Here is a 26,466-nt window from a genome sequence, read left to right on the forward strand (position 1 = left end):
CATAAAGGACTGCTATGCCATGGAGAGCCCTGACTCTGGAGAAGACTCGAGTTTCAATCCTAGCTCCTCTGGCAGGAGGCCTAAGACAAGTCCCCTGACCTCTCTATATAAGCTTCCTGTGGCTGCTCTAACAGATTATCACAAACTCTGTGGCTAAAAACAGCACACACTTAGTCTCTTCCAGTTCTGGAGGTCAGAAATCCAACATGGGTCCCAACGGGCTAACATCAAGGTGTCAGGACTGCGTTCCTCCTGGAGGCTCTAGGGGAGAATCCCATTTCCTCGTCTTTTCCAGCTTCTAGAGGCCTCCTGCATTCCTTGGCTCGTGGCCCCATCCTCCATCTCAAAGCCAGCAAAGTTGCATCATTCTGACCCGGCTTCCACAGTCACTTCTCCTTCTAACTCCCTTCTTCTGTCTCCTTCTTCCGCTGCTAAGGCCCCTTGTGATTACTCTGGCCCACCTGGATAACCCGGGACAATTTTCTATTTTAAAGTCAACTGATTAGCAAATTTAATCCCACCTGCAACCTTCATTCTCCCTTTCCCACGTAAGGTGACATATTTTCAGGTTCTGGGGATTAGGATGTGGACATCCTTGGGGGAAGCCATTATTCTGCCGACCACACTCTCTGAGCCCTGGTTTTGCAGTGACGGTGCAGGTCCCATCCTCCCGGGGCCATCAGGAGGGTTCCAGGAGATTGCTGACTACACTGGCCATGGGCTCAGAAACTGCTGCTTGGACCTGCCCTGAGTACCAGCTGAATGCAAAGCTCCATTCCAGGTGCCACGCAGAGTCACCAGGGACGGAATACGTCACTGTTCCTGCTGCAGAGCGCTGGCAGTGTGACTAGGGAAGTAGAACATCATCAGGGAGGGTTTGCCCTTGGAGAGCAAAACAGAAACGGGAGACTTGAACTGACTCCAAACTGGGTGGGCAGCTGCTCCACAGAAGAGAAAATGTTGGGTCAGCGGGAAGGCTTCCTCTGGGGACAGGATGAAAGGGGGGGAAGGGCATGCAGGGGACTGTCCTAGGTCACAGGGTTCCAGGTCCTGTCCTTGGTCGAGCTGGGAAGATGGACCAGTGGTTGTCAGTGACATGATGGTGTGATGGACACTTTGATGGAACAAATCATGGCAAACTGTTAGCTCGAGGAAGGGCTTCCAACCAGTCTCTGAATCATTAATAAAATTCTTCCTACACACTAAGTGATATACAGGGATCATCTGATTTGCTCCTCAGAGCAACCCTATGAAGTAGGACCTATTACTGACCCCCTTTTAAAAATGAGGAAATTAAGGCTCAGAGAGGTTAAATACTTGGTTGACATCACACAGCGCACATGTAATCACGGGATTTGAATCCAGACAGTCTAGCTTCTGGGGAAGAAAGGCTGGTGAAAGCTAGGACCATGGTCTAAGGTGAGGCATCCAGAACAGAGTGGATGCCAGAAGGAAGACTTCCTAGGCAGAGGGGCAGAGCGTGTCTGGAAAAGAGATGAGAGGGTTTGGCCCCTTCAAGGAATCCCAGAGTCTGGGCCGCCCAGAACTGAAGTGTGAGTGGGGAGCTGGGGAGACGGGCAGGGCCAGGCCTCACAGAGCTGGGTGGCCATGGGGTGCAGCTTGGACTTGTTTTTTTTGTTTTTTTTAAAGATTTTATTTATTCATTTTAGAGAAGAGAGAGAGAGAGAGAAAAGGGGGAGGAGCAGGAAGCATCAACTCCCATATGTGCCTTGACCAGGCAAGCCCAGGGTTTCGAACTGGTGACCTCAGACCTCAGCATTCCAGGTCAATGCTTTACCCACTGCGCCACCACAGGTCAGGCTGGACTTGGTTTTGAAAACACTAGGGAAGCAAAGCAAGGTTTCCATGGGATGCACGACCAGACTGGCTGACGGAGGGGAGGAGAGCCTGATTCTCCGATGGCGGAGGGATGGGTCTTTCTGCAGGGCTGGTGCTAAGGGGAAACCCCGCCCCACCTGGCTTCCTGGTCTCGGGCCCATTCCAGAGTTTGTTCCCAACATCCTGGCCTTTGCAGGATGTGTTGACCAGGCCATTTCCTGTTGCAACGTCCCCTCACTTCCCCTGAACCCCCCAGCCTTCTGGGCCCAGATCTCCCCAAACTGATAGTGGGATGCCAGCCACCAACTAGCCAGAAGGCTCATCTCTATGGCATTTGACCTTCATCCAGTAAAGATTAAACTGATTCCTAATTAATACCTATAGGATAGGTAGTTACCCTTGCACAGCTGACAAATAATATAAAGCTTGTCCTCGGAGGCCAGTCCACAAATTATGCTTAATTAGTTGAGGGTCTCCCTGGGATACACCAATTTGGGGTCCTCCAAAGTTCAGATTGGGGCAGGATGGGGATACTGAAAGAGATACCCTGATTTAACCACAATAAAAGTCGTTCCTTTCCCATAACAGCTATATTCTCACCCCCACCAGCAACCACCAGAAGTGTCGCCAGGGTTGGGGTCCCAGTTCAGGTACTTCTTGGCCATGCCCTTGACATTTCCAAGATCTTGGCACCTCAACTCTAAAATAGCCCAGCAGCTCAGGTCCACAGCCCCTTGAGGACTTGCCTCAATATACGAGTCACATGAAGAACAACAAAGGGACTTTGTGTATTGTGGAGCTGAGGTTGAGGAGTGGTGGGTTCCCTGCAGCACTCAGCACTGGGAGAAAGGAAGCTCCTGAGAAGATGCTAATTGTGGTGGCTGGCGGTGACCGGGTCTGTGACTACTTTGTCCCTCACCCTAATATGCTTCTGTCTTCACTGCTGTGGCTTTTTGTATGTGTAGCGTGGGTGTACAGGCACCTCTCAGCCAGCTGTTGTCAACTGTCTCTCTGGGATGTGTTGTATAATGTCGCATCCCACAGTGGCCCTGCTGCCCAGGGAAGGGGTGGAAGGCTCCTACCGTGGCATTCACTCACCCTGGGTATTGCTACTGATCAGGCACCTCTGCGTCTTTGCCCTGACCGGCATCCCAGCTCTGCTTATTAATGTCCTGCTGTTGGCATCTTGAAATTCTCAATAACGCGTGGTCAACTTTCTCCCTCCCAAGGTCCCCTCAAGGGACATTATCACCTGTTCCCCTGGAGAGGCAAAATGATTCCGTTCATTCCCGTGCACACTTCTGGACACCTGATTACCAAGCCAGGTGCTGGAAGGAAGCCTCCATTCTAGGTGGGGGGTGGGGGGAGCCGGGAGATGAATAGACAATAAACAAGCATACAAATGACTATGGAAATTTCAGACAGTGACACAATGCTTTATGTAAAGACAATACAACAGGGTGATGGGAGGGAGAGGATTTAAATACTAACTACAGTGAAAGGGAGGATGGCATTGGCTGTGCCTGCTGTATTTCTGGGCTGCTTTTTAAAGACCTGTGGTCATTTCTGTGTTGCCCCTACCCCCACTAGTCCTGAGTTGGTGGAGTCCAAGTAGTAGAGCCAGTGGGGGAGGGGGGCAACACAGAGGACTATTTACCTATATGTCTCACAGCCTGGGCTTTTCACAGTAAACCCAGAAGGCGAAGTTTGGGGGACAGGTGGGTGAGTAGAGAGCCTTCCTTCCTTCCTCTGAGGTCTCCAAGTTCTCACCGCCAGGCCCTGCACCTGAGGCTGCTAACTAACCCTCCCAGCCGCAGCCTCGTGATGGTTTCGTGCACTTGTGACCTTCCGCACACCAGCACAGGGAGGCCACTTTCGATTCTCCTCACTTCCCCAGGGGGAGATGGTGAAGCCCAGAGATGCCAAGTGACTCATCCGAAAGTCACACAGCAAATCAGCTCCAGAGCAGCGTGCTGGGCTGCCTGGCCCCAGCCGGGCTGCGTTCCATCCCCAAGGGCAGTTCAGACTCAGGGGCTGCCAAGAGTATGCGGTCCAGGATCGCTCTGGGAGATCCCTGCAATACAGGGTGGCGGCCCCCTGCTTAGCGGAGGGTGGAGTGGCTGGTGAGGACACTTCGGCATCTGCATGTACCTGGAAGAAGGGCGTGAATGAAGCATCAGCTTCGCTGGAGAGAAATGAGCTTCCCAGAAAGCCGAGTTGTGGGTTCCCTGCAGCACTTCCCCAATCTGGTGGGCAGAAAGCCCACAGCTGACCCCGCAAGCCCGGCCTCGGATTCCGAGGCCTCTCGAGAGGCATAGGCCGGGTCCCTATTGGAGAAGCTGGCCCCGGGTGGGTGGAAGCTGCCAAGCCCCCGGGGATGCTCCGGAGGAGGGAGGCTGCGCTCCAGCTGGGCTGGTGCCTGCCGGGGGGCGGCGGCGGAGGAGGGCGTCGGGACGGTTCACGCTGCGGCCAGCAGACTGGCTGCGTGTTGCAATGTCTGGTGGCGTTTGCAGCATCCTGTCCGTGTGTGCAGCTGGGGTAACCTCAGGCCGGCGCGGAAAAGCGTGTGTGGCTCGCAGGCTGCGCGGCCCGGAGGCTGCTGGCACCTTGCATCTCATTTACAGCTCTGGGTTCAGCCGCAGGTCAGCGGCGCCTGTGACATCACCGCGTTTGTTTACCGCTCTGCCGGAGGGAGGAAGCGAGGGCGGTCCCTGCAGCCGGAGGGGGACCTCTCACCCACCCACCGCCATCCGCGCCCCGCCCCCAACCCGACGCCTTCCCCCTACCCCCCACCCCACCCATCCCCCCTCAACCCCCTGCTCCCCCACCATCCACACCGGACCCCCCTCCTCCACCCCAACCCTCCCCCTTCCAACCTGGCCCTCCTCCTCAAGCCCTACCTTTCCTCATCCGCGCCCCCAATCCTCATCCCAAACCCAACCCTAACCCGCGCCGCTCTTTTTACCCACTTCCCGTCCCTCCCTATCTTCGTCCACACCGCTGCCGCTCTGCACCCTACCAGACACCCGGCCCCACCTTCCCCATCTACCTACCCTTTCCATCCCTCTTCCATTTGCCAGATGGGATCCCAGCCCAATCCTCGCCCAGGCCTCGAGCCCAACCCCACTCCGACCCCTCCCGGGACCCCCACGAGCCCCCACTCTCCACCCACCCTGGGCCCGCTTTCAGTAAGACTTCCTGGAGCCTCTTGCCAGACCCGTTGAGGTTTCGCCCGACGGTTCCTCCTGCCACCCCCTCGCCGCATCATGTGAGCGCAGGCTTGTCTCCCTCTTCCTGCGCGGAGCGTGCTGCCGGCTCATTACCGTCAAGGGCAGGGTAGGGATGGCCGGCCACTTTGTTATTGGAAACTGGTGTGTTTACCAGCAGTACTAGGTAGGTAGCTAGCCTGCTTGGCCAGTAGCCAGGCACCTCTGCCCCGGGAGGCTGCCCTGGCCACCTGGAACTGTTTCCTCACTCCTGGTCACCCCTCCCCCTCTCTCTGCTTAAGCCGAGTGTTCTGGAAGCTGGAGGGTCGGAGGTCTCAGGCAGGACTTTTCTCTTTCTCAGTACCTGGGACTTGCCAAAGTCGTCCTTCCCCAGAGAGCAAGGCTCAGGAACTTGGAACGTGTCGCCCTCCTTCTTCCAGGTTCTCAGGCCACACAGGGCTCTCTTTTCCCACAGACCAAACCTGCAGCCATGCTGAACCTTTCCCATTCCAGCACCTCCACCCCAGTGCCCCATCCTCCTCCATCTGTCACATCTGTCACCTGCCATACCACCACTCCTAACTGGCCCCTCACCACTGCCTTGGTTCCCACCCCCATTCTATACCTCTAATGCAGCAGTCAGAACTTGTTCCAAAATGCAAGTCAGAGGCTGTCTTTTCTCTGTTCATAACCCTCTGAAGAGCTTCTCATCACTGAGAGTAGAGTAGAAGTCAAAGCCCCCCCATGACAACAGCCACCCCCAACTTCCTGTTTCCCATTCTACTCAGCCACTTGCTTTCCTTGCTGTGCCCCAACACACCAAACTCACTCCTACCCCAGGGCCTTTGCACTGGCTGTTTCCTCAGCCTGAAATGGCTGCATTGCTGCCTTCTTTACTTCCTTCAAGTCTCTGCCCAGATGTTACCTTACCAAAGGCTGTCCTTGTCCCTGCCCCCCTCTAAACATCACTCTTACCCCCTATGAAGCTTCCTGTTTCTTCCACACCCATTTAGCCACCTTTATATACACTGCTCACGAAAATTAGGGGATCAGGGACCTTGCAGATACTCCCGTACTTTCAGCCTTTTGTATAGTGCATTTTCACCAATGAAATAAAAGTTGGTTTTGCATCTATTTGCATAATCAAACAACTTTCTTTGACTTGTTTGCTTTTCTGATGTTTTTGTTTAATTTTAAAAAATCAAATGCTTCTTTTTTTTATTGTTTCACACTCATTTTGAAATATCCCCTAATTTTTGTGAGCAGTATATTATCTAGTCAATTGTTCATATGTTTGTTGTCATCCAGCTTTTATATATACACATGAAAGCAAACTCCATGAGAGTAGGATGGATTTATTTCCTACTGTGTCCCAGGGCCTTTAACAGCGCCTTGAATGAGTGAGTTAGTGACACAGGACAGGCAGAAGTGAAGGCACTTGGCTTTGAAGTCCAGCGTCAGGTGTTGCTTTGAAACTTCTGGTAGCGCAGCCTGCGTGAGTTACTTAGCCTGTCTGAGCCTCATCCATGGGCCAAACTTCTGATCCCATTTCTCGGGATAGTGTTACTGAAGATGGACATTGTGCTGGAGAGTAGTCTGTAGGTGCTGGCTCTCCTGTCCCCTGTCGGGTACCCCCTACCTACCTCAAGGTCACCTGGCTTCTCCAATAGGCGACTCAGGTGGAGGTACTGGGGCAGAGGTCATGGGACATCAGCCAGCAACTCTGACTTGAGTTTCTCCACCCCTGTATTTTGTCACGAGCAGTCTGAAGGAGGCATAGCCCTGTTGCCCAGACGGTTAATGTTTGTGAAAAGAAACATCAGCCCCTGGCTTTCTGGCGGGAAGTGAGAAGTCCATTCTGCTCTCCCTAGAGTCCTGGAGAGTGTTCTTGGGGTGGTCCCAGAACCAGAAAGACTCATAAGAATCACACCCAGGGACAAGACAGGGTCTTGGCCCAGTTGTCACACTTGATTCCTGAGCACTTGCTCTTGGTAGGTGGCAACCGTGTTAGGTTTTTTTTTTTTTTTTTTGTATTTTTCCGAAGCTGGAAACGGGGAGAGACAGTCAGACAGACTCCCGCATGCGCCCGACTGGGATCCACCTGGCACGCCCACCAGAGGCAATGCTCTGCCCACCAGGGTGAGATGCTCTGCCCCTCCGGAGCGTTGCTCTGTTGCGACCAGAGCCACTCTAGCGCCTGGGGCAGAGGCCAAGGAGCCATCCCCAGCGCCCGGGCTATCTTTGCTCCAATGGAGCCTCGGCTGCGGAGGGGAAGAGAGAGACAGAGAGGAAGGAGAGGGGGAGGGGTGGAGAAGCAGATGGGCACTTCTCCTGTGTGCCCTGGCCGGGAATTGAACCCGGGACTTCTGCACGCCAGGCCGACGCTCTACCACTGAGCCAACCGGCCAGGGCCGACTGTGTTAGGTTTTGAAGGGGTTGCCCTCTCTCCTTGGGGACATGAGATATCATCACAGAGGGAGGCGTGTGCGCTGGCCACTGGGAGAGACCTAAAAAGGCAGGGTCACGCACACAGATATTTACAGCAGCTCCATGCATAATGGCCAAAAGCTTGCAACCCAGGTGCCCTTTGGTAGATGAGTGGATAAATAAACTGTGGGACACTCAGCAATGAGATAGTATTCAGCACTCCAAAGAAATGAGCTCTCAAGCCATGAAAAGACATGGAGGACACTTAAATGCCTACTACTCAGTGAAAGAAGCCAGTCTGAAAAGGCTGCCTACTATGTGGTCCCAACTCCGTGATGTTCTCTAAAAGGCAAAACTGTGGAGACCATGAACACATCCAGTGGCTGTGCCAGGACCTGTGGGAAGAAGGGCCAGGTAGGCAGAGCACAGAGGATGTGTCAGGCTGTGAAACCGCTCTCTGTGATACTGCAGGTAGATACCTGTCACTGCTCATGTGTCTAAACCCGTAGAACATGCAAAAGTGCCTGACTGGTGTGAAGCATGGACTTGGGTGATGGTGACGTGGTAATGTGGGTCCCTTCGTCATAACAAATGTACCATCTGGTGCTGATGTTGATAGTGGGTGAGGTGGCTGTGTGTGCGTGGGGACTGGGGTTATGTGGGAAACCTCTGTCCCTTCTACTCAATTTTGCTGTGAACTTAAAACTGCTCAGAAGAATAAAGCCTGTTAATAAAACATTATTTTTAAAAAGCAAGAGTAGGGCTGGGAAGTGAGTGTCTGTGGGAGTGGGAGGCATTTTACACAAACTGTCAGGTAAAGACACACTTAACCAGAACCTATGAGGGAGGAGGGCGTGGGAATAGGTCTGCTTGGAGGAACGAGGACAGAGAAGAGCTGGTGCAAAGGCCCTGAGACACGTGGCCTTGGGTCGGGGGGTACATGAGCCAGGAGGCAGTCAGCCCCGGGAGGGCAAGAGCTGAGGTCAGAGGGCAGAGAGGCCTGTGGTCACTGGGTACTTGACTCCAGGTGCAGTGGGGAGCCATTGGGAGTTGTGAGCACAGCCAGTTATATTCTACCAGGATCTGTCTGGCCGCTTGATTGAGAATACACTGAGGCAGAGGCAAGGACTCTGGGGCAAGAGTCAGAGCGGGAAGTCATATGTGGGCTTCTGCTGGGGTCCAGGTGAGGGGCCGTTGGGGCTGAGCTCAGCCAGGGGAGAAGTGTCAGCTTCTGGATTTCAGAGGTGGGACTGGTGGATCAGATGTAGGTTGAGAAAAAACAATGGACAGTAAGAGGCTTCAGAGAGAGAAGGGAGCTGGGTATCTGTTACCCTCCTCAGTCCTCCCCCCTCAGCCTGGAAAGACCCCCGAGATCCTTACAAAGAGCTGGGCGTCATCACTGTCACCCATTCGGCAAGAACTTGGTGAGGGACCATGCACGGCCCCAGAGCAGGGCAGCAGGGTTCCTTCTGTCCCTGGGAGGTGGGCGCCTCCCTCCCTCGTCTTTGGTGTGTGCTCTGTGACACCTGCGCAGTGAATGGATATGTCCTCTTTATGGGGTCACCTTGCTCCTATGGGTCGTGTGCAGTGGCCAAGGGCACAGGTCGGCCATCAGGCCAAGCAGGTTGGAGTCCGGCTCCCCCACGTGCTGAGTAACCCTGGGAGTACGACGTAGCCCCTTCGAGTGGCAGTTCTCCCGGGTACGCAGTGGACAAGATGCGTCCCCCAGGGCTGTTGGCGGAGCCGGGGAGAGGCTGCCGCAGGGGCCAGCGGGCATCAGCAGGGAGTGAGCGCTGGAAGTCGTTCCTGTGTCTCCTCCGGGGCCCACTCCAGGCTGGACCTGGGCCGGGAGCATGGTTCTGTCCAGCTCCAGGCTGTGGTCAGGGACCAGTGAGCAGAGAGCACCGCCAGCTGATCTAATTTGAGGGCATTCATAACAGTCCTCTCCAGCAGGCGAGCCGGCGGTCACCAGAACATTCTCGGCAGGCCCCTGTGGGGACGGAGCTAGCAGGAGCTTACCATGCACTGCAGGCCCCTGTGGGGACCGAGCCAGCAGGAGCTTACCATGCACTGCTACGTGCGACAGTCCTGCCTGTCTCTGGGGCAGCTGGGCTGTGCTGAGACAGAAAGAGGTGGCCTCACTCTGGTCTAACAGAGGGGCCCCCTAGTTGTTGTCACCTCTGGTTCCCTGGGGTAATGGGTCAGCGGTGGGACATAGGCACTGAACCCAAGGCCACCCCAAGGGCAGGCTATGGACAGAGGCAGGTTGAGTTTGGAAGCAGGGCTCCCAGGAGGAAAGGTAGAAAGATGAGGACGTCCGGCAATGCCTCAGGGTGGTACCTGAGCACCCTCATCGTGTTCTGAAGGGCTGTCTTTGGAAGAAGGGTTGGGAGGCTTGTTGGACCTGTGTGCGTGGTGATGGCTGGCACCCCCCCCCAATGGAGGAGAGCTAGAAGCATCCTACAAAATAATCATTTCAGGGGGAGAACAAAACAGAAGAAGAAATCCTGCCCTGGAGAAGAAAGTGTTGGGGGTGAGCATGGTAACATTCAAACTTTTAGCGACAGGATCTTTGTAGAAAGGACAGGGCTAGGAGCCTAAGAAAAGTACTGCTGCTCTGGATGACCTGGGGCCCTGTCTACCAAGCTCCCCAGGGCTCAGCATGAAGTCCTTCCCTACTGAGAAACCCCCTCAGTGGGTGGCCTGCAGCCCTCTCCACAGTCAGACAGTGTGATGCTGGTCTCCACCTTCCCGGGCCAGGGGTGCAGACGGAGGATGGTCTGCTGAAGCAGGTGGAAGGGTGGGAACGGAGAGGTCTCCACGGTTCTGTGGTTCTGCCCCAGTCCAGGCTGCGTCTAGAAGCAGAGGCCCTGGAGGACTCATCTAGGCATTTGTTGTCCTGATGACTCAGTTATGTGGGGGATAGTAGGATATTCTGTGAGCAAAAGGTGGGGGTCTATTTCTGTTCCTGGGTTAATATTAATAACAATAACTTAACACTTATCATGTCCTTTTTTTTTTTTTTATCCTCTTCAACCACTCTTCAAAGTGGGCGCTTTAAAAAAAACCTTAATTGATAGAACAGTGAAATGGGTTCCAAGTCTGTGGACCTCGTAAGGGGCAGATCAGAGAACTGAGCCCAGGCAGGCCAGTCCCCAGCCCGGGTTCTAGGCGACTGTGTTCAAGACAGGGGTCTCTTTCTGGAAATGGACAGGGATGAGAAAGAAGGGGAAGCTCAAAATTTAACTTCTACTACGCGTGTACCAAGGAAGAGTCCGTGTCCATATCTCGGACGTCACCTGTCCACCCACCCATGTCCACTCGCCTGCTGCTCTGACTCTAAACAGCTTCCACGCTCTGACTCTAGACAGCTTCCACACTACATTCTGCTGCTTGCTTATTCTCATCTGGCCACAAGGACAGTCTTTTTTTTTATTTTCTTTTTTTTTTTTTTTTTCATTTTTCTGAAGCTGGAAACGGAGAGACAGTCAGACAGACTCCCGCATGCGCCCGACCGGGATCCACCCGGCACGCCCACCATGGGGCGAGGCTCTGCCCACCAGGGGGCGATGCTCTGCCCATCCTGGGCATCGCCATGTTGCAACTAGAGCCACTCTAGCGCCTGAGGCAGAGGCCACAGAGCCATCCCCAGCACCCGGGCCATCTTTGCTCCAATGGAGCCTTGGCTGCGGGAGGGGAAGAGAGAGACAGAGAGGAAAGTGCGGCGGAGGGGTGGAGAAGCAAATGGGTGCTTCTCCTGTGTGCCCTGGCCGGGAATCGAACCCGGGTCCTCCGCACGCTAGGCCGACGCTCTACCGCTGAGCCAACCGGCCAGGGCAAGGACAGTCTTTTATTAACACCCCCTGCTGGAGGTGCCGGGTGGACTTGAGTGTGCACCCTCCAAAATGAGACCTCCCCACCCCCACCCCGCCCACCCTGCTGTGGTTTGGGGTCCCTGGTGGGCATTTTCTTTCCTTCTGGGAAGCCAACACAGCACCAGTCTGGTCCAAAACTCAGAGCCTGTGGACATGAACTAGCCTCCAAAGACCTGCCCAGGCACTTGGATCTTTCCAGAGCTGCCAATTATAAACAGATGCTCTGCTTGGGACCTGCCCAGAGACCACCCAGCTCATGTCACTGGTGGGACTGTGCTCTGCAGCTGAACACCAGCGATGAACATCAAGGCCAGGCATGAGTGTGAGCCCCTTTGGGCGAGGACGGCAAGGCTGGGGGACGGAGTCTGCTCTCTGGTCAGCAGGTTTTTCTAGAGGCCATGTGGGCCAGTGCCACGTGACGGTGTTAGCCGGGTTTTACTCTGTGCCTGGGCTGCGTTGGATGCTGAGGTTATGAGGCGTGCAGGATTCCCTGGAGGACCTCATGAACTCGTGGGGAGCTCAGAAACAAGCCCAGCATGCCGGCCTCTGTGGATAGTAGAGGTACGAACAGGGGTTCGGGTTGGCGGTAGGGAACGTGAATTCTGAGTCACACTGCTCTGCTAATTCCAAGCGGTATCACCTTGGGCAGGTCATTTTACCTTGTCTAAACCTCACTCATAAAATGGAGAGAGTAGCCATACCCACATGGGATCGTGAGGATGAAAGAAGAAAACATGTGGATGTACTCAGCACAGCACCGGCCCACGGCAAGTACTCCACAGATATCATCCTGGAAGGAGCAGCCGGAGATGCTTCAGAACTGAAGGGGCATTCAAGCAGGGTTCTGTAGGATGAATAGGAGTTTACAAGCATACTTGACTTCCATTAACTGTTGAGTTTTAGAGTTGCAACGATCCTGTAGGGATAATGTTATACCTTTCCCCCCCTGAACATTAGATCTCTAAGCACTATTTCTGCAGAGGAGGTACAGTGAGAGACTGTGCTGAGGTCTTCTCAGCTCTCCCTCCCTGTGGAAAATAATGAGACCACTTACTAAACCCTCAGAGGGTGCCTGCGTCTGCATGCTTGATCCCCAGGAGACCGCATAGAGAGAGGAAACGGCTTTTCTCCTCCTGGGAGAGGGAATGATGATGAATCTTGCTTCATAGCCCAGCTCACTCACTCAGTTGCTGTGTGACCTCAGACAAGTTGCTTAGCCTCTCTGAGCTGCAGTTTCCTCAAGGATGGAATGTAGCAACCCTATAAATCCCCCAATTTAAATGAAGTTCCCCATTTATTCTTCATCCTAGTCATGGTGATTTGTGTCCAACGCTTTCCTCCCTCCTCTGGGTCTTCCTCCACTGGAATGTGGGCTCCCAGAGGTCCATGTCTGTGTTGTTCTCTGTTGGCTCCCTGGTAGCAGGCACAGCGCCCGGCCCACAGCTGGCCCTCTGCGCGGTGCTGGGGAGCAGATGGATGAGTCGTTGTGGACGTGGAGCGAGACAAAGCTTAAGACGGACTGGGTGGGAAGGAACGCTGGTGGGGACACGTGACACTTGCGACCAGAACTCTCAGAGCTCAGAATAGCCCATGGTACCTCGGGGTCCAGGGGTACTTCTGTGGAAGACAAAGACTCTGGGTTAGAGTGCCTCTGCCACCCACTGAGCATGGCTTCGGGCCTTTATAGCCTATACAAAGTCTGTGTGACCGCCTTCAAGCCTGTGGGTGAGCGTGGGTTCTGGCAGGCTGTCGCTTCTGGGAGGGTGGCTCTGAGGAGAAGGGCAGGAACTGTGCCTTTGCTAGGAGGCCTGGCCAGGCAGGGCAGCTGCGGTCAGTGTGGGCCCGCCACCTCCGGGAGGCCGCAGGTCTGTCCTCTTCCCTCCTCCTTACCAGTCATGGGCGCAGGAGGACAGAAGCCAACTATTTGCCCCAGAGGAGAGGCGGGGCCAGGTGTTGAGCTCCCCTAAGCCTGTATTTTATAAACCCTGCTTAGGAGTAAACCCTGGGCCACTGGCCCTCCCCAGCTGCTCCCTGTCGTGGGAATTAATTAAGAGGGGGCCGTATTGGGTTCCCAGGGCTCATAAATCTGACCCTTCCCCGGCCTGCCCACCCCCTACCCTCAGACCGGCCTTCTGCTTGCCCTGTGTCCATTCTGGCCCTGGCTGGGCCTCTTCCTCTGTCAACAACAGGTGACTCTGGTCCTGGGGCCACCTGGGTGGCTTGCTAAGCTGTACCAGCCAGGGTCCTGGTCATGACTCTGGGTCCCCAGAGGGGCCTGGGCAGCAGACTGGAGGAGGAAGGGAGGCCAAGAAGAGATAGATGGTGGCTACAGTGGCCCCAACTATCTCCTCCACATCACCTCCCACAGCCATTAGACCAGCCCCTGGTTATGCCGTCGCCATGGAAATGCCCCTGGGTCCGAAGATGGGAACATGCCCAGCCTGGCTCTCAGGGACTCTGAACATCCACCAAAGGCCTGAGAAAATGCATAATAGTGCAAAAAGCTGCACACACTCATGTACACAGACACAGAGAGACACGTGTATGGACACACACACACTTACACATACACAGAGACACAGACTCAGAGAGGTAAACCCCAGGTCTTGCTGGCTCTTGGTCTAAGTAGACTCTGTGTTGAGGGTTCTGAGGCCCTAAATGACTCAGTCAAGGAAGGTGGAATAGTCTCAGCCTTAGAGAGGCCATTTAACCCCTCCCACCCCATCCCGCCTGTGATCCTGAACTTTGAGTCAACAAGCTGCACCAGCACATATGAAAATGAACAACCCAGAATCAAGGGCCTGGAAGCTCCCGGCCCAGGAGGTTTGGGTGAGGAGGGCAGAAAGCAAAGCTGCCATATAGCCCAGGAAGAAGGGGGGCTCTGAGCAGACACAAGCAGGCCAGTCCCCCGGCCACAGGAGTGTCATCCACGGAGCCTTGAGAGGAAATGGCCAAACCTCAGGGTCCCAGCTAGCTGTATCCCATACCCGTGAAAGGCATGGGGCACAGCCTTCACCCCCATACCCTAGCCCTGGGTCCATCTTCAGCTTGTCCTTCCAGCCACATAGACAAGGCCAGCCTCCCAGGTCCCATTGTTGCCAGTTTCCAAGGCAAACTACACGGGGCTTTATTTTTTATTATTTTCTTTTTTTTCTTAAGCCGGAAACGGGGAGAGACAGTCAGACAGACTCCCGCATGCGCCCGACCGGGATCCACCCTGCACGCCCACCAGGGGCGAAGCTCTGCCCACCAGGGGGCGATGCTCCGCCCCTCCGGGGCGTCACTCCGCCACGACCAGAGCCACTCCAGCGCCCAGGGCAGAGGCCAAGGAGCCATCCCCAGCGCCCGGGCCATCCCCGCTCCAATGGAGCCCCGGCTGTTGGAGGGGAAGAGAGAGACAGAGAGGAAGGAGGGGGCGGGGGTCGAGAAGCAAATGGGCACCTCTCCCGCGTGCCCCGGCCGGGAATCAAACCCGGGTCCCCCGCACGCCAGGCCGACGCTCCACCGCCGAGCCAACCGGCCAGGGCCCACACGGGGCTTTAGATCCCTGCCCTCCCTGCCGAACCTGAGAACGCGGGGATCCAGGAATACTTCATCTTGTCCAGCAGCCTCGAGGCCCTCGGCGGCCCTTCTGCTGGAACCCCTTGTTGTACCTGTTTGTGCTGAGAAGAACCCAGGGTTCCCGGAATGAAGGGCTCCCGTCTAGACTGTTGCCCCAGACGCTGTGAGGCAACCACTTGTGTTCCCAGGCACCTGGACCCCCTGCACCTTCCAACAAGCCCCATTTTAAGCTTCCCCTCCCTGACAAACTTGTCCAGAAATTCTCAAAAGTCCCCAGAGGCACCTGCCTCTGCCTCACCAGACCCTAGGGTATCATGCAAGTCCCAGGGTCCAATATGAGCTGGAGGTGGGATGGGGTTAGGCAGGGACCAGAGCAGGAGAAAGGAAGCAAAGGGGTACTTTCAAATCACTGGAACATACTCAGAAGATGGATGGAAGGATGGAAGGATGGAGGAATGGAGGGATGGGGTGACAGGATGGATGGAAGGAAACTTGGGGGACTGTGACTCCAAGGCAAGGGCGAGATCTGATGGAGCAGAGCATGCCTACAGCAAACTGCCTGCCTCGTACGATGTTTGTGTCTAGTCTTCTTCATGAAGTGACTGTCCCCAGCCTCTCCTGGAGGAGCACGTGCTAGGTCTGCTTTTAGTTCAGCAGACAAGGTGTCCCTTGGAGCCTAACTGCAGTCCGTTCACCCTTGGTGGGCTTTTGGTTCAAGGAGAGCCATTGATGGAATCCTCCCCTTCCTGTGTGTGGGGACTTCAATTAAAATAAACAACGTGGTTACACAAGGTGGGCTTTCAGACTGGGCTTCCCCAGAGCTGTTTTAGCGGTTGAGAAAACATTTTTATTTTCTTTTAAAAACTACTTCAAAGTCTTAAAAACCTCTAATAAAAAAGAAAATCCAATTCGTTGGAGACCACCAGCGCCTTCGTGTGTTCTTGCCAGCTAGCGACACCTCTTTGAGGCCCTTTCTTGCTTACGTGACAGCACTGAGATGTCAAGGTAAACAACTGATAAATGGTTACTGCCAACAACTGCTTCGTGGTGTGGCTTCTCTCTGTCTTGTGTCACAAAGCAAAAGACAGAAGTCAGTTGCGTTCTGGTCCGACGTGACTGCGCTCTGTCTGTAACCCCCACTTGAGAATGTATGCCTTCCCAACGCAGCCTTTCTGTTCTTTTCAGTTGCTTTTAGAGCCAGAAACTACGGACTTGGATGTGTAATTTATTCCCTGTGCCTGTTTCACACGTTGGGGTTTCCAGGTTGGGTTTTTAAAGATGTTTCATTGATAATTTTGAAAACCAAGAGAAGAAACAAAAATAGAAACCCATTAGACTAATCTCCAAGGAGCCTTTTTATCTCATCCTTTCTCTGACGGTCCCCAGTCCCAGCCTTCCGTCCCTCTGCGCTGATTAAGCTGTGTCTTAGTTAGGGTTCTCAGTCCAACCCTCTAGACCCAAGGGCAGGTTGTATGGTGTGTCGTTCTTGCTCAGGTCAAGGTTGAGAAATAGCCAGGCTTCTCTGCTGAGCCTTTATGGCTGGCCATTCATAAATTTGTCCAACCCCTTTAAGAGTCCATTTTCCCTGACCTGTGGTGGCGCAGTGGATAAAGTGTCAACCCAGAATGCTGAAGTCGCTAGTTCAAATCCCCAGGCATACCTAGGGTCAAGGCACATACGGGTAGCAACTAGGAGTTGATGTTTCCTGCTCCTCCTTACCTCTACTTCTTCTCTGGCTAAAATAAATAAATAAAATCTTTTTAAAAAAGAAGAATCCATGTCTTGGTCTTGCCAGGGTTACCTCCTAGCATAGTAAGTCCCGAGTTTATTCACTGAGAGGTGAGGCAGTTCCCTCCGCCCCGGGAGTCTGGTGGCCTCTCTTCCTGGCCTCCTTCCAGGTGTGACCACAGTGAGGTGAAGGCCCCGCTCAGCATCTGTGTACCCCACGGTCGAACCCTCCCTGTGCGAACTAACCGACACCGCTCATAAAACTGGCTCTGGACTTAACTGGTGAGAAGGCCAGTTTGTTCCTAACTGAGAATAATCTGGGACATTGTACAGAAAGAGCTCTGCTGTTGCTTCTAACTGTGTAGGATAACTGGGCTGGTGGGAGGCATCCTGCTGAAAGGAATGCGTAAGACTCGGATGTACCACATCGATGGGGCAGTCAGAAGCTAATGGTTCCCTTCAGAGTAGGCTCTAACCCTTTTAAAAATATCATATCATTCATTTGCTTTGCACATTCTCTCTGGTGGATGCAGGGAAGCCGGCTCTTGGGCAGATTACGTTACACGCTGAGTTTCTGATGACAATCATCGAATTGTGGCAGCTTGCTTAGTTACCGCCGTTCAGTGCCATCACTGTTTCCTTGCAGATTGTTCTCTGGGGCCGGACGGAGAAATGCTTGAAGGAGACGACAGAGGAGATCCGGCAGATGGGCACAGAGTGCCACTACTTCATCTGTGACGTCGGCAACCGGGAGGAGGTATACCAGACAGCCAAAGCTGTCCGGGAGAAGGTAAGTAGCTAGGGAGGATCCACCCAGCAATCCCTGCCTGGGGCTAATGTTCTGCCTATCTGGGGCCATGCTTGCCACCGAGCTATTTTCAGTGCCTCAGGTGGAGGCTCCATAGAGCCATCCTCAGCACCTGAGGGTGATGCGATGGAACCAATTGAGCCATGTCTGTGGGAGGGGCTCTGCTGGACACAGAGAAGGCTAGCCAAAGAGAACATGCTCACGTGGCCTGGGTCCAGCATTGCTATCTATGACAGAGTGGCTGTTTCCAGAGCGTGTCCGGGGACTCTCTCGTGAAGCTGGTCTAAGAGTTGTGTGTGCCTATGTGTTTGTGTATGCATGTGCATATGTGTGCTTGTATGTGTGTGTTGCAGGAAGCAGGAATTAGGGGTATGGGTTGATTAAATAACAGGAGTAATCATTTTTTATCCCCTTTGGAATTTAGACCGTGGGAGTTTCTATCTTAGACCCTGGGGGGAAATGTCCCATTGCCTCTGGGAAAATCTTTCTCCCGACTCCAGACATCTATTAAACTGAGTGTATCAGTGAGCTCCAAGAGAGCAAAGCCACCCTGTTAAGTACTGGCACATGGTAAATGTTAACAATTTTTATGAACAATACAATTTTTATGTACAATTTTTATTATAAATGTGCTCTGTGCCATAAATTTTTTTTCTTCTTTTCCAAGTGAGAGGAGGGGAGATAGAGAGACAGACTTTCACATGCGCTCCACCAGGATCCACCCAGCAATTCCTGCCTGGGGCTGATGTTCTGCCTATCTGGGGCCATGCTTGCCACTGAGCTATTTTCAGCGCCTCAGGTGGAGGCTCCATAGAGCCATCCTCAGCACCTGAGGGTGATGCGATGGAACCAATTGAGCCATGTCTGTGGGAGGGGCAGAAAGAGAGAGAGAGAGAAGGGAGAGGGGAGGGGTGGAAAAGCATATGGTTGTTTCTCCTGTGTGCCCTGACCAGGAATTGAACCTGGGACATTCATATGCTGAGCAGACACTCTACCACTGAGCCAACCGGCCAGAGCCCATAAACTATTTCTTTCTCTCTCTCTTTTTTTTTACAGATACAGAGAGAGAGTCAGAGAGAGGGATAGATAGGGACAGACAGACAGGAACGGAGAGAGATGAGAAGCATCAATCATCAGTTTTTCATTGCGACACCTTAATTGTTCATTGATTGCTTTCGCATATGTGCTCTGACCGTGGGCCTTCAGCAGACCGAGCAACCCGACCTTGGGTCCAAACTGGTGAGCTTTGCTCAAACCAGATGAGCCCATGCTCAAGCTGACGACCTCGGGGTCTCATACCTGGGTCCTCTGCATCCCAGTCCGATGCTCTATCCACTGCGCCACCGCCTGGTCAGGCCATAAATTATTTCTAATCCTCAGAACAACTCTAGTATGGTCATTAGCTCTGTCTTACAGATCAAGGCTGATGCTCAGCGTGGCAATGTGGCCTCGCAAGGTCACATGGCCAGGGGTGATTGGGCCAGGTCCCACCCCCATAGGATACAGGCCACTGGGGATGCCCTGATGAACCTGCTGTCCCTCTCACCTGCAGGTGGGCGACATCACCATCCTGGTGAACAATGCTGCCGTGGTCCATGGGAAGAGCCTGATGGATAGCGACGATGATGCCCTTCTCAAATCTCAGCACATCAACACCCTGGGCCAGTTCTGGGTAAGGACTGCTTTGGACCAGACCCAGCCCTGCACATGACAATGACATGTTCCTTCCTTCCAGGGGGCCTGGGTGTCATTAGGTAGATATGGAGAGACTCATGAGGGCTTGGGCTCAGGCCGGGGTGGGGGTGGGGGGTAATATCCAAGGACAAGGAAAAGAGGAATGACCCACCCTAGGTGACGTCTGGACTTCCTTATATGCGGACCCAGTGCCCTACAAGCAGGCAGCCCTCGGCCCCCTCCTGTCCCAGGAAAGCTCTGTAACGGGGTGTGGTGCATGTGTGTGCAGAGTGGTCTATGCTCCCTGAGAGGGGTATGGGGTCTACAGCTTCTTCACACTGACCTCCTGCCCACCCTCAGACCACCAAGGCCTTCCTGCCACGCATGCTGGAGCTGCAGAACGGCCACATCGTGTGTCTCAACTCGGTGCTGGCGCTGTCCGCCATCCCCGGTGCCATTGACTACTGCACCTCCAAAGCCTCGGCCTTCGCCTTCATGGAGAGCCTGACCCTGGGGCTGCTGGACTGTCCGGGTGTCAGTGCTACCACCGTGCTGCCCTTCCACACCAGCACCGAGATGTTCCAGGGCATGAGGGTCAGGTCAGTGAACAGAGGACCCGCCCTTCCCGAGCCAGGTCATGCGGGCAGATGGGACCAGGAGAGAGACCTCCGAGGCACACAGAGAGCGCAGATACAGAAGTAACCCAGAGCCCTCTCTCTTTGGCTTTGAGGTCTGATACCCGAGTCTCCAGCTGCGAGACACCGGGCACTATGGAGGTCCAGGTTCTGATCCTCTGATCAGGGCGCTCTTACAGAGTACCAGTGTGGGCAGTAGAATACTGCCCGCTAGAGGAAGGGAACAGAGCCGATGCATGAGCAGCAGGGGTGAGGCTCCAAGGTGTGACGTTGAGCAAAGGAAGCTGGAGACACAACGCTTTCTGAACGATTCCATTTGTAGAGTCCTAGAACAGGGAAACACGAGGCCTGGGCAACAGAAGTCAGAACCAGGAAGCGTCAGGGAACGTGCTAGGTAGGCTTTTAGACATGTTCTCTCTCTTTGCTCTGGGCGGTGGTTACGTAGGTAAAAACTAATCACACCATACACTTAAGATTGATGCCTTTTATTGTATGCAATTGAACTACAGGCATTCAGTGGAGGGCATGCATGTACACCTTCGAGATGATTACCGAGTGTGTGTAGGGGGGGCAGGGATTAAGAATCAGAATACCTGGTTTTGAGTCACACCTCAGCCACCGAACAGCGGCGAGATCTTGAGCCTATTCTCTTATCTCTCTGGGTTTTATTTCGCTCATTCTGTTAAGACGGTGGAAATAGCATTTTCTTCGCGGGGTTATTGGAAGAATGAAAAACTACAGGTGTAACGGATCCAGACCGAAGCCTGGGGCACCCTCTATGCTCAGTAACGAACCAGCACTCTTAACTGTTTTTGCTAATAATAGACATCTTCACAAATGCATCTGTTATTAATCTTCCTGGCAAACCATATCTTCAGCGTGTCCCAGAAGTATACATTTCCACCTGACTTGCATGCCAGTTATTGTAGATTCTGAATTTAGGGGAGGCTGGATTGATGCCTATTAATGTGCCTTGTTGGCTGCCTGTGCCCCCCCATCCTGAGAAGTCTTGGTCTGGTTTCTTTTCATCTGGGCACACAGGAAGCGCTGGATGCAGAAAGCCTATGAGGGCTAGAAATGCAGCCCTGGCAATCACGGTTTTCATTGGACGCCCAGGCACGGAAGTGGGAGGGACAGTTGCAGACCCCGCCTTCTGTTCAGTTCACCTTCCAGCAGTTTCCTTTCTGACCCTTTGAGAAGGGCATTTCAAGGTTTTCCTCAAGTCATTTTTTCCAGTGGTTCCCAGTATGGCCCCCAGCTACCTGGGGCCACAGCCCAGCTCTGTGTCACGGTGGGGAAGTCCCTTAGCTTTTCTGTGCCTGTGTTCCTCACCTCTAGGAAGGGGTAGATAAGCGTGCGCCCCCTACATCACGGGTTCAGTGCTCCTGGGTGTGAATATCTATCCTGCCTAGCAGGCAGTCAGCTCCAGGTGAAATTAGTTACCTGTTGGGCAGGTAAGCCTCGAGAGCTTGGGAGAAGGGTAATAAAGGGTGATTGGTGCTGGAAAAGAAATAAAAGGAGAAAAGCGTGGGCTTCCTCCCCTACCAGCTTCCAGGGGTGGAGGGTGTTTAGGTGTTCAGGACAAAACCGATGGGTTTTCCAGCAATGGCAGCCATACGGGTGTTATTTGTTAACGGCCATGGATTGATCTTGTGGGTTCTAGCAGCATCTGACACTTGACAAACCCTGCCACCTTTGGCCCTCGGGACACCCCCCAGCGAGGGAGCTCTTGTCCCCATGTCACATTCAGGGAAGTGAGACTCAGAGGAGTGAAGTTACTTGCCCAAGGCCACACAGACGGAATGAGCTGAGCATGCTTTTCCCAGAGTGTGCGCTGCCTTCTGCCTCCGTGGGAGTTAATAGCTCTGTCGGTTAGAGCTCTGTCGGAGAGAAAAGAGACAGTTTTTCCAGCAGACGTGTGTGAGGCGTCGCTCAAGTTCTCCTGCAGCGAGGTTGCTGGGAAGAGCCTCCCGACCCCGTGGAGCTTGGTCTGACCATCCTGTCTTCCTTTCCCCTGGGAGCAGGGCTGGCCCAGGGGAGGACTGGAAGGCCCGACTCTCCTCCATGTTGCTCGGGTTCCAACCCCAGTGAGCTGCCTCAACACGTTTGTATCTGTGGGATTCTGGAGGCTGGGCTTCCAGACTGCAGGGCTGTGGGATCCTAGCAGCACATTGTGACAGCAGAGGAAGCCCAGGGCGGGGGTAGGGGGTGGTGGGCGGTGAGATCCGTGGAGTCTCTGAGGCCAACCAAGTCAGCGTGGGGGGCCCAAGAGTTGCCCTTTGCTTGGGGTGACATCAGACCCAGGTGACTCATCACCCTTAATCCTCCTGGTGCCAGAGCAGCTCACAGGCCCTTTGTGGGATTGAGGTCAGAGCCAGCAGCCCCAGCACTGTGCCTGCAGGGCCCCAGAGGGGTGGAGCAGGCCCTGAGCGAGGGTGGGGACAGAGCCTGGGCTCCATGCTGGCCTGGTTGAAATCCCTGACCCACCACCCACTTCCCAGAGCCTCAGTTTCCTTTCCTGTACACTGCAGTGAGTGGTTACCAGTGAGCACTCAGCATAGGCCTGGCACTTGGGGAGCGTCAGCGTCTTATAGGTCTCAGCCAGATGCCCGTGAATAGGCACGAGAAGCCCCTGGTGCCTGCTTATTCGATCATTCATTCATCAGCCCCATGAAGAGCGCGCTATAAATGTTTCAATGAATTGATGAGTGAACTGGCAGGCGAGGCAGAGAAGGCCACTCTCTGCAGAGTCCCTGCCTCCAGCCAGGATGAGCAGGACACACGGAGGGAGTAGCAAGTCATTCTGGGTTCATTCATTCAGCAAGCGTTTACTGAGCCCCTGGTATGTGCCAGTCACAGCCCATGGGGGTTACAACAGGGAGCCAGACTCATCCGGCCTCTGCCCTTGTGGAACTCACAGTGAGAGTTCCACGTGGGGGGGGGGGGGAGGCCATAAACAAGGAAACAGGCAAACAGGCAAGGCCATTCTAGGTGTGGGAAACCCAGGGAAGCCGCTTAGCAGGGGACGGGATCAGAGGCCACTCTGAGTGGACGTGCTGGGAGGAGGGAGCCAGGCCGATGAGACAGCTGGTAAAAGACCCTGAGACAGGAAAGAACTCCAATGACAGGAACCAATGGATCGGATCGGCCAGGACTGCTGGAGCAGGGTGAGAAGGGAAGGGAGAGGCCAGGGGCTGGCAGCCCACCCCACCCCTGAGGGAGCAGGGCTCTAGAGCACATGGGGTCCCCCAGGAGGAGGAGTGGGGGCCCTGGTGGCTGCACTAAGATCTAAAATCACTATAGTTGTTGATTATCAAAGGGAGACTCAGTGGGCAGAGTGAGGGAGGGAGTGAGAACCTCCTGACACTTCTGGGGGTGGCAGTGGAGGGTGGGAAGAGATTCCAAACAGGTCTCAAGTCTCCCAACCTCGGGTCTTCTCAAAGAGGCACTGGAGGGGTGACACAGACCTGCCAGCCAAGGAGGCTATCGGCAGAAGCTCCTGCTTCTCCGGGAGAAACCCACCATGTCTCTACCTGCGTTCAGGTTCCCCAACCTCTTCCCCCCACTGAAGCCGGAGACGGTGGCCCGGAGGACGGTGGAGGCCGTGCAGCTCAACCAGGCCCTGCTTCTGCTGCCTTGGACGATGCATGCCCTCATTATCTTGAAAAGGTATGGGGCTGTGGAGAGAGTTTGGGCCAGGCTCAGGCCGCCACGGCCCTTGCTCTCAGTGGACCCCGTGGGGATGAGACCTCAGGCGGGAAAAAGCACACCGTGACCCATGAGTCACGTCTGCTGCGGGCGTGATGACGAGGTGTGGCGGCTCACGTGCCTGGGGCTTCCTGTCCTCAGTCTGGGGTAACTTCTCCAACCAGCTGGGCCCAGGACCCCTTTGTGATCTTAAAAACTATTGTGCTGCCCAAGGAGCTCTAGTCTATGGGAGTTGTATCAATTGCTGTTCGTGGTATTATTAGAAATTAAAAACTGAAAAAAAGAAGTTTATAAGATTTATACCTTCGTTATATAAATATTTATAATATTTGTTCATTTATAAATAATGATAAAAAAAATTTTATCCCATGTTAACGTAAATGACTCGTTATGGAAGCCAGGTAAATTTTCAAATAAGGATGTAGTGAGAAGGGCATTGTTTTACTGTTTTGCAAAGCCGTGCATTGTCCAGCACATGTGAAGACAAGTGGGTTCTTATATCTGCTTCTGATTTTAATCTGTTGTGATGTCACATGTCATGTAGCCTCCAGAAAACTCACATGGACATTTGTGAGAGGATGAGTGAAAAGGCAAATATTTTAGTGTTATCACAAAAGTCGTTTGACCTTGCAGACCACTGAAGAGATCTCAGCTACCCCGAGGGTTCCTGGGCCACACTTTGAGAACCACTGTCCTAGGGTCACATAGCCCCAGCCTTCAGGAAGCATAATCAAATAGAGAAGTCAGAGCTTTTTAATGCAGAGGCTCAGGGAAACCGGGGAAGCCGCTTAGCAGGGGATGGGGTCAGAGGCCACTCTGAGTGGACATGCTGGGAGGAGGGAGCCAGGCCGATGGGACAGCTGGTAAAAGACCCTGAGACAGGAAAGAACTCCAATGACAGGAACCAATGGATCGGATCGGCCAGGACTGCTGGAGCAGGGTGAGAAGGGAAGGGAGAGGCCAGGGGCTGGCAGTCCACCCCACCCCTGAGGGAGCAGGGCTCTAGAGCACATGGGGCCCCCCAGGTGGAGGAGTGGGGGCCCTGGTGGCTGAGCCAAGATCTAAAATCACTATAGTTGTTGATTATCAAAGGGAGACTCAGTGGGCAGAGTGACAGAAATGTCAGAGGCCTGACCAGGCGGTGGCACAGAGAGTAGAGCATCAACCTGGGACCCTGAGGACCCGGGTTCAAAACCCCGAGGTCGCAGCTTAAGCATGGGCTCACCAGCTTGAGTGCGGGATTGCTGGCATAAGTGTAGGATCATAGACACGACTCCATGGTCACTGGATTGAGCCCAAAGGTTGCTGGCTTAAAGCACAAGGTCGCTGGCTTGAAGAAAGGGCTCACTGGCTCGGCTAGAGCACCCCCCCCACACACACACACAAGGCACATATGAGAAAGCAGTCAATGAACAACTAAGGTGCTGCAGCTATGAGTTAATACTTCTCATCTCCCTATCTGTCTGTCCCTCTCTTTCTCTGTTGCTAAAAAGAGAAAAAGAAATGTTACAGTGCTAGTCTGGTGGGGGTCACTAGGGCAGAGCACCTGGGACACAGGCTCTCTGGAGGAGATGGTCCTTTTCTAGGATATGCCTGGTATCAAGGTCCCTAGAGCTTTGCAGATTTTGGGCAGCACATCCGTCCCATCAGAGTCCCCCACTGAAGCGGCCGTGCCCTCCCAGCTAAGCACAGTCTTCATGGGCCAGGGACTCTGGGCTCCTCTGGGCCTCCAGAACCAGAGGTGAAGTATCTGCCATAAGGTCCCCCATGGGCTTGACAAGTAAACAGTGAGGACAACACCCGGGCTTGTCAGGGAAGCACTGGACTGTGGGGAACCCAGAGAAGCCTGGGCATGAGTGTGGGGAGTTTACCTGGAGGAGGTGACACCCAGTACCCAAGTCCTCAGTGGCACACAATAAATATTTGTTGAGTAAGTGGCAATTGGAGCTAATTGATCTCTGAGATACGTATGGGTCCTAAAATGCAAGGAATGTGTCTTTGGAAGTATACTTCTACTGCCCACATTTGCCTTGTAAACAGCCATTTATCCACTTACTTGAAAGCTCTTCTTCCACAGAGGGGTGGTTGGGATGGCTTCTGGACTTGAGAGAGGGGTGGGGATAGCTTATAGGCATCACTCTGCTATGCCAGCTTCTGTGGCCACTGGTGACCCAGCTGCTGGTTCCCCACCCCACTGACCATCTTTTTTTTCTTCCTTCTTCTCCCTACCCCCAGCATACTCCCACAAGCGGCACTCGAGGAGATCCACAGATTCTCAGGAACCTACACCTGCATGAACACTTTTAAAGGCCGGACATAAAGTCAGGGTGGAGACACGCTCGAAAGCCACAGAGCCTGAGGGCAGCCATGGCACCTGGGTGCACCCCCCCACCCTGTGCCTGCCCCTTGGCACACTTCTGCTGGGTGAGCAGCATTGTTCTTCTCCCATAGAAGAATCTGGTTGTCGCCCCCTCCGGCTAGCCCCAGGACCTTTGCACAGGACTGATGGGCATGACTGACCCCATGGGGGAGGCAAAAAACCCAGCCAACAGCCACTTTGACACTTTTATACATTTCTAATTCTGTAGAGTTTATTGTTAAATTGCTTCTCAAGTCTAACCAGCCTCGGCAGTGTGCAAAGACTATTTCTGGGAGGGTCTGTGCCCGGATAGTCCTCCTTTCCCTCCAAAATCCATTCATCCTCAGCTTCTGCAAAATGGTTGAACGGCAGGAATGAAAAAATAAAGCGAGATGGCTTCTGCGAGTTCGTTTGTTGAAATCCTTGGCCACTGGTCGTTGGTGGGCAGTAGGGAGGGGACCAATCCCAACCATAGAACCCCATCCTTTGAGAGAGAATTGGTCTGTTTGGGGGTCCCTAGCTGCCAAGAATGAAATAGGTGAGAAGGGGGCAGAGATCAGGAGAGAAATTGGAGCCCAGGCCAGGGTACACAAGATCCTTGCCAACTCTTCCAGGCCCCTCTCAACAGCCAGGGGTTAGGGGGCAC

General features: G+C 53.9%; 1 protein-coding gene across 1 annotated transcript in view; it reads left to right on the forward strand.

Annotated features, from left to right (window-relative positions):
* DHRS3 (dehydrogenase/reductase 3) overlaps positions 1-26,225 on the forward strand; it is a 41,274-nt gene extending 15,049 nt beyond the window's left edge. Inside the window, exons 2-6 of the mRNA XM_066270402.1 lie at positions 17,283-17,426; positions 18,997-19,116; positions 19,479-19,717; positions 23,297-23,422; positions 25,697-26,225. Of these exons, the coding sequence (XP_066126499.1) occupies positions 17,283-17,426; positions 18,997-19,116; positions 19,479-19,717; positions 23,297-23,422; positions 25,697-25,781 (714 nt within the window). The 3' untranslated portion in view covers positions 25,782-26,225. The remainder of the gene's footprint in view (positions 1-17,282; positions 17,427-18,996; positions 19,117-19,478; positions 19,718-23,296; positions 23,423-25,696) is intronic.
* Positions 26,226-26,466: the final 241 nt, after the last annotated feature.

The sequence above is a fragment of the Saccopteryx bilineata genome, chromosome 3 (assembly GCF_036850765.1).
Source record: "Saccopteryx bilineata isolate mSacBil1 chromosome 3, mSacBil1_pri_phased_curated, whole genome shotgun sequence".
NCBI lineage: Eukaryota > Metazoa > Chordata > Mammalia > Chiroptera > Emballonuridae > Saccopteryx > Saccopteryx bilineata.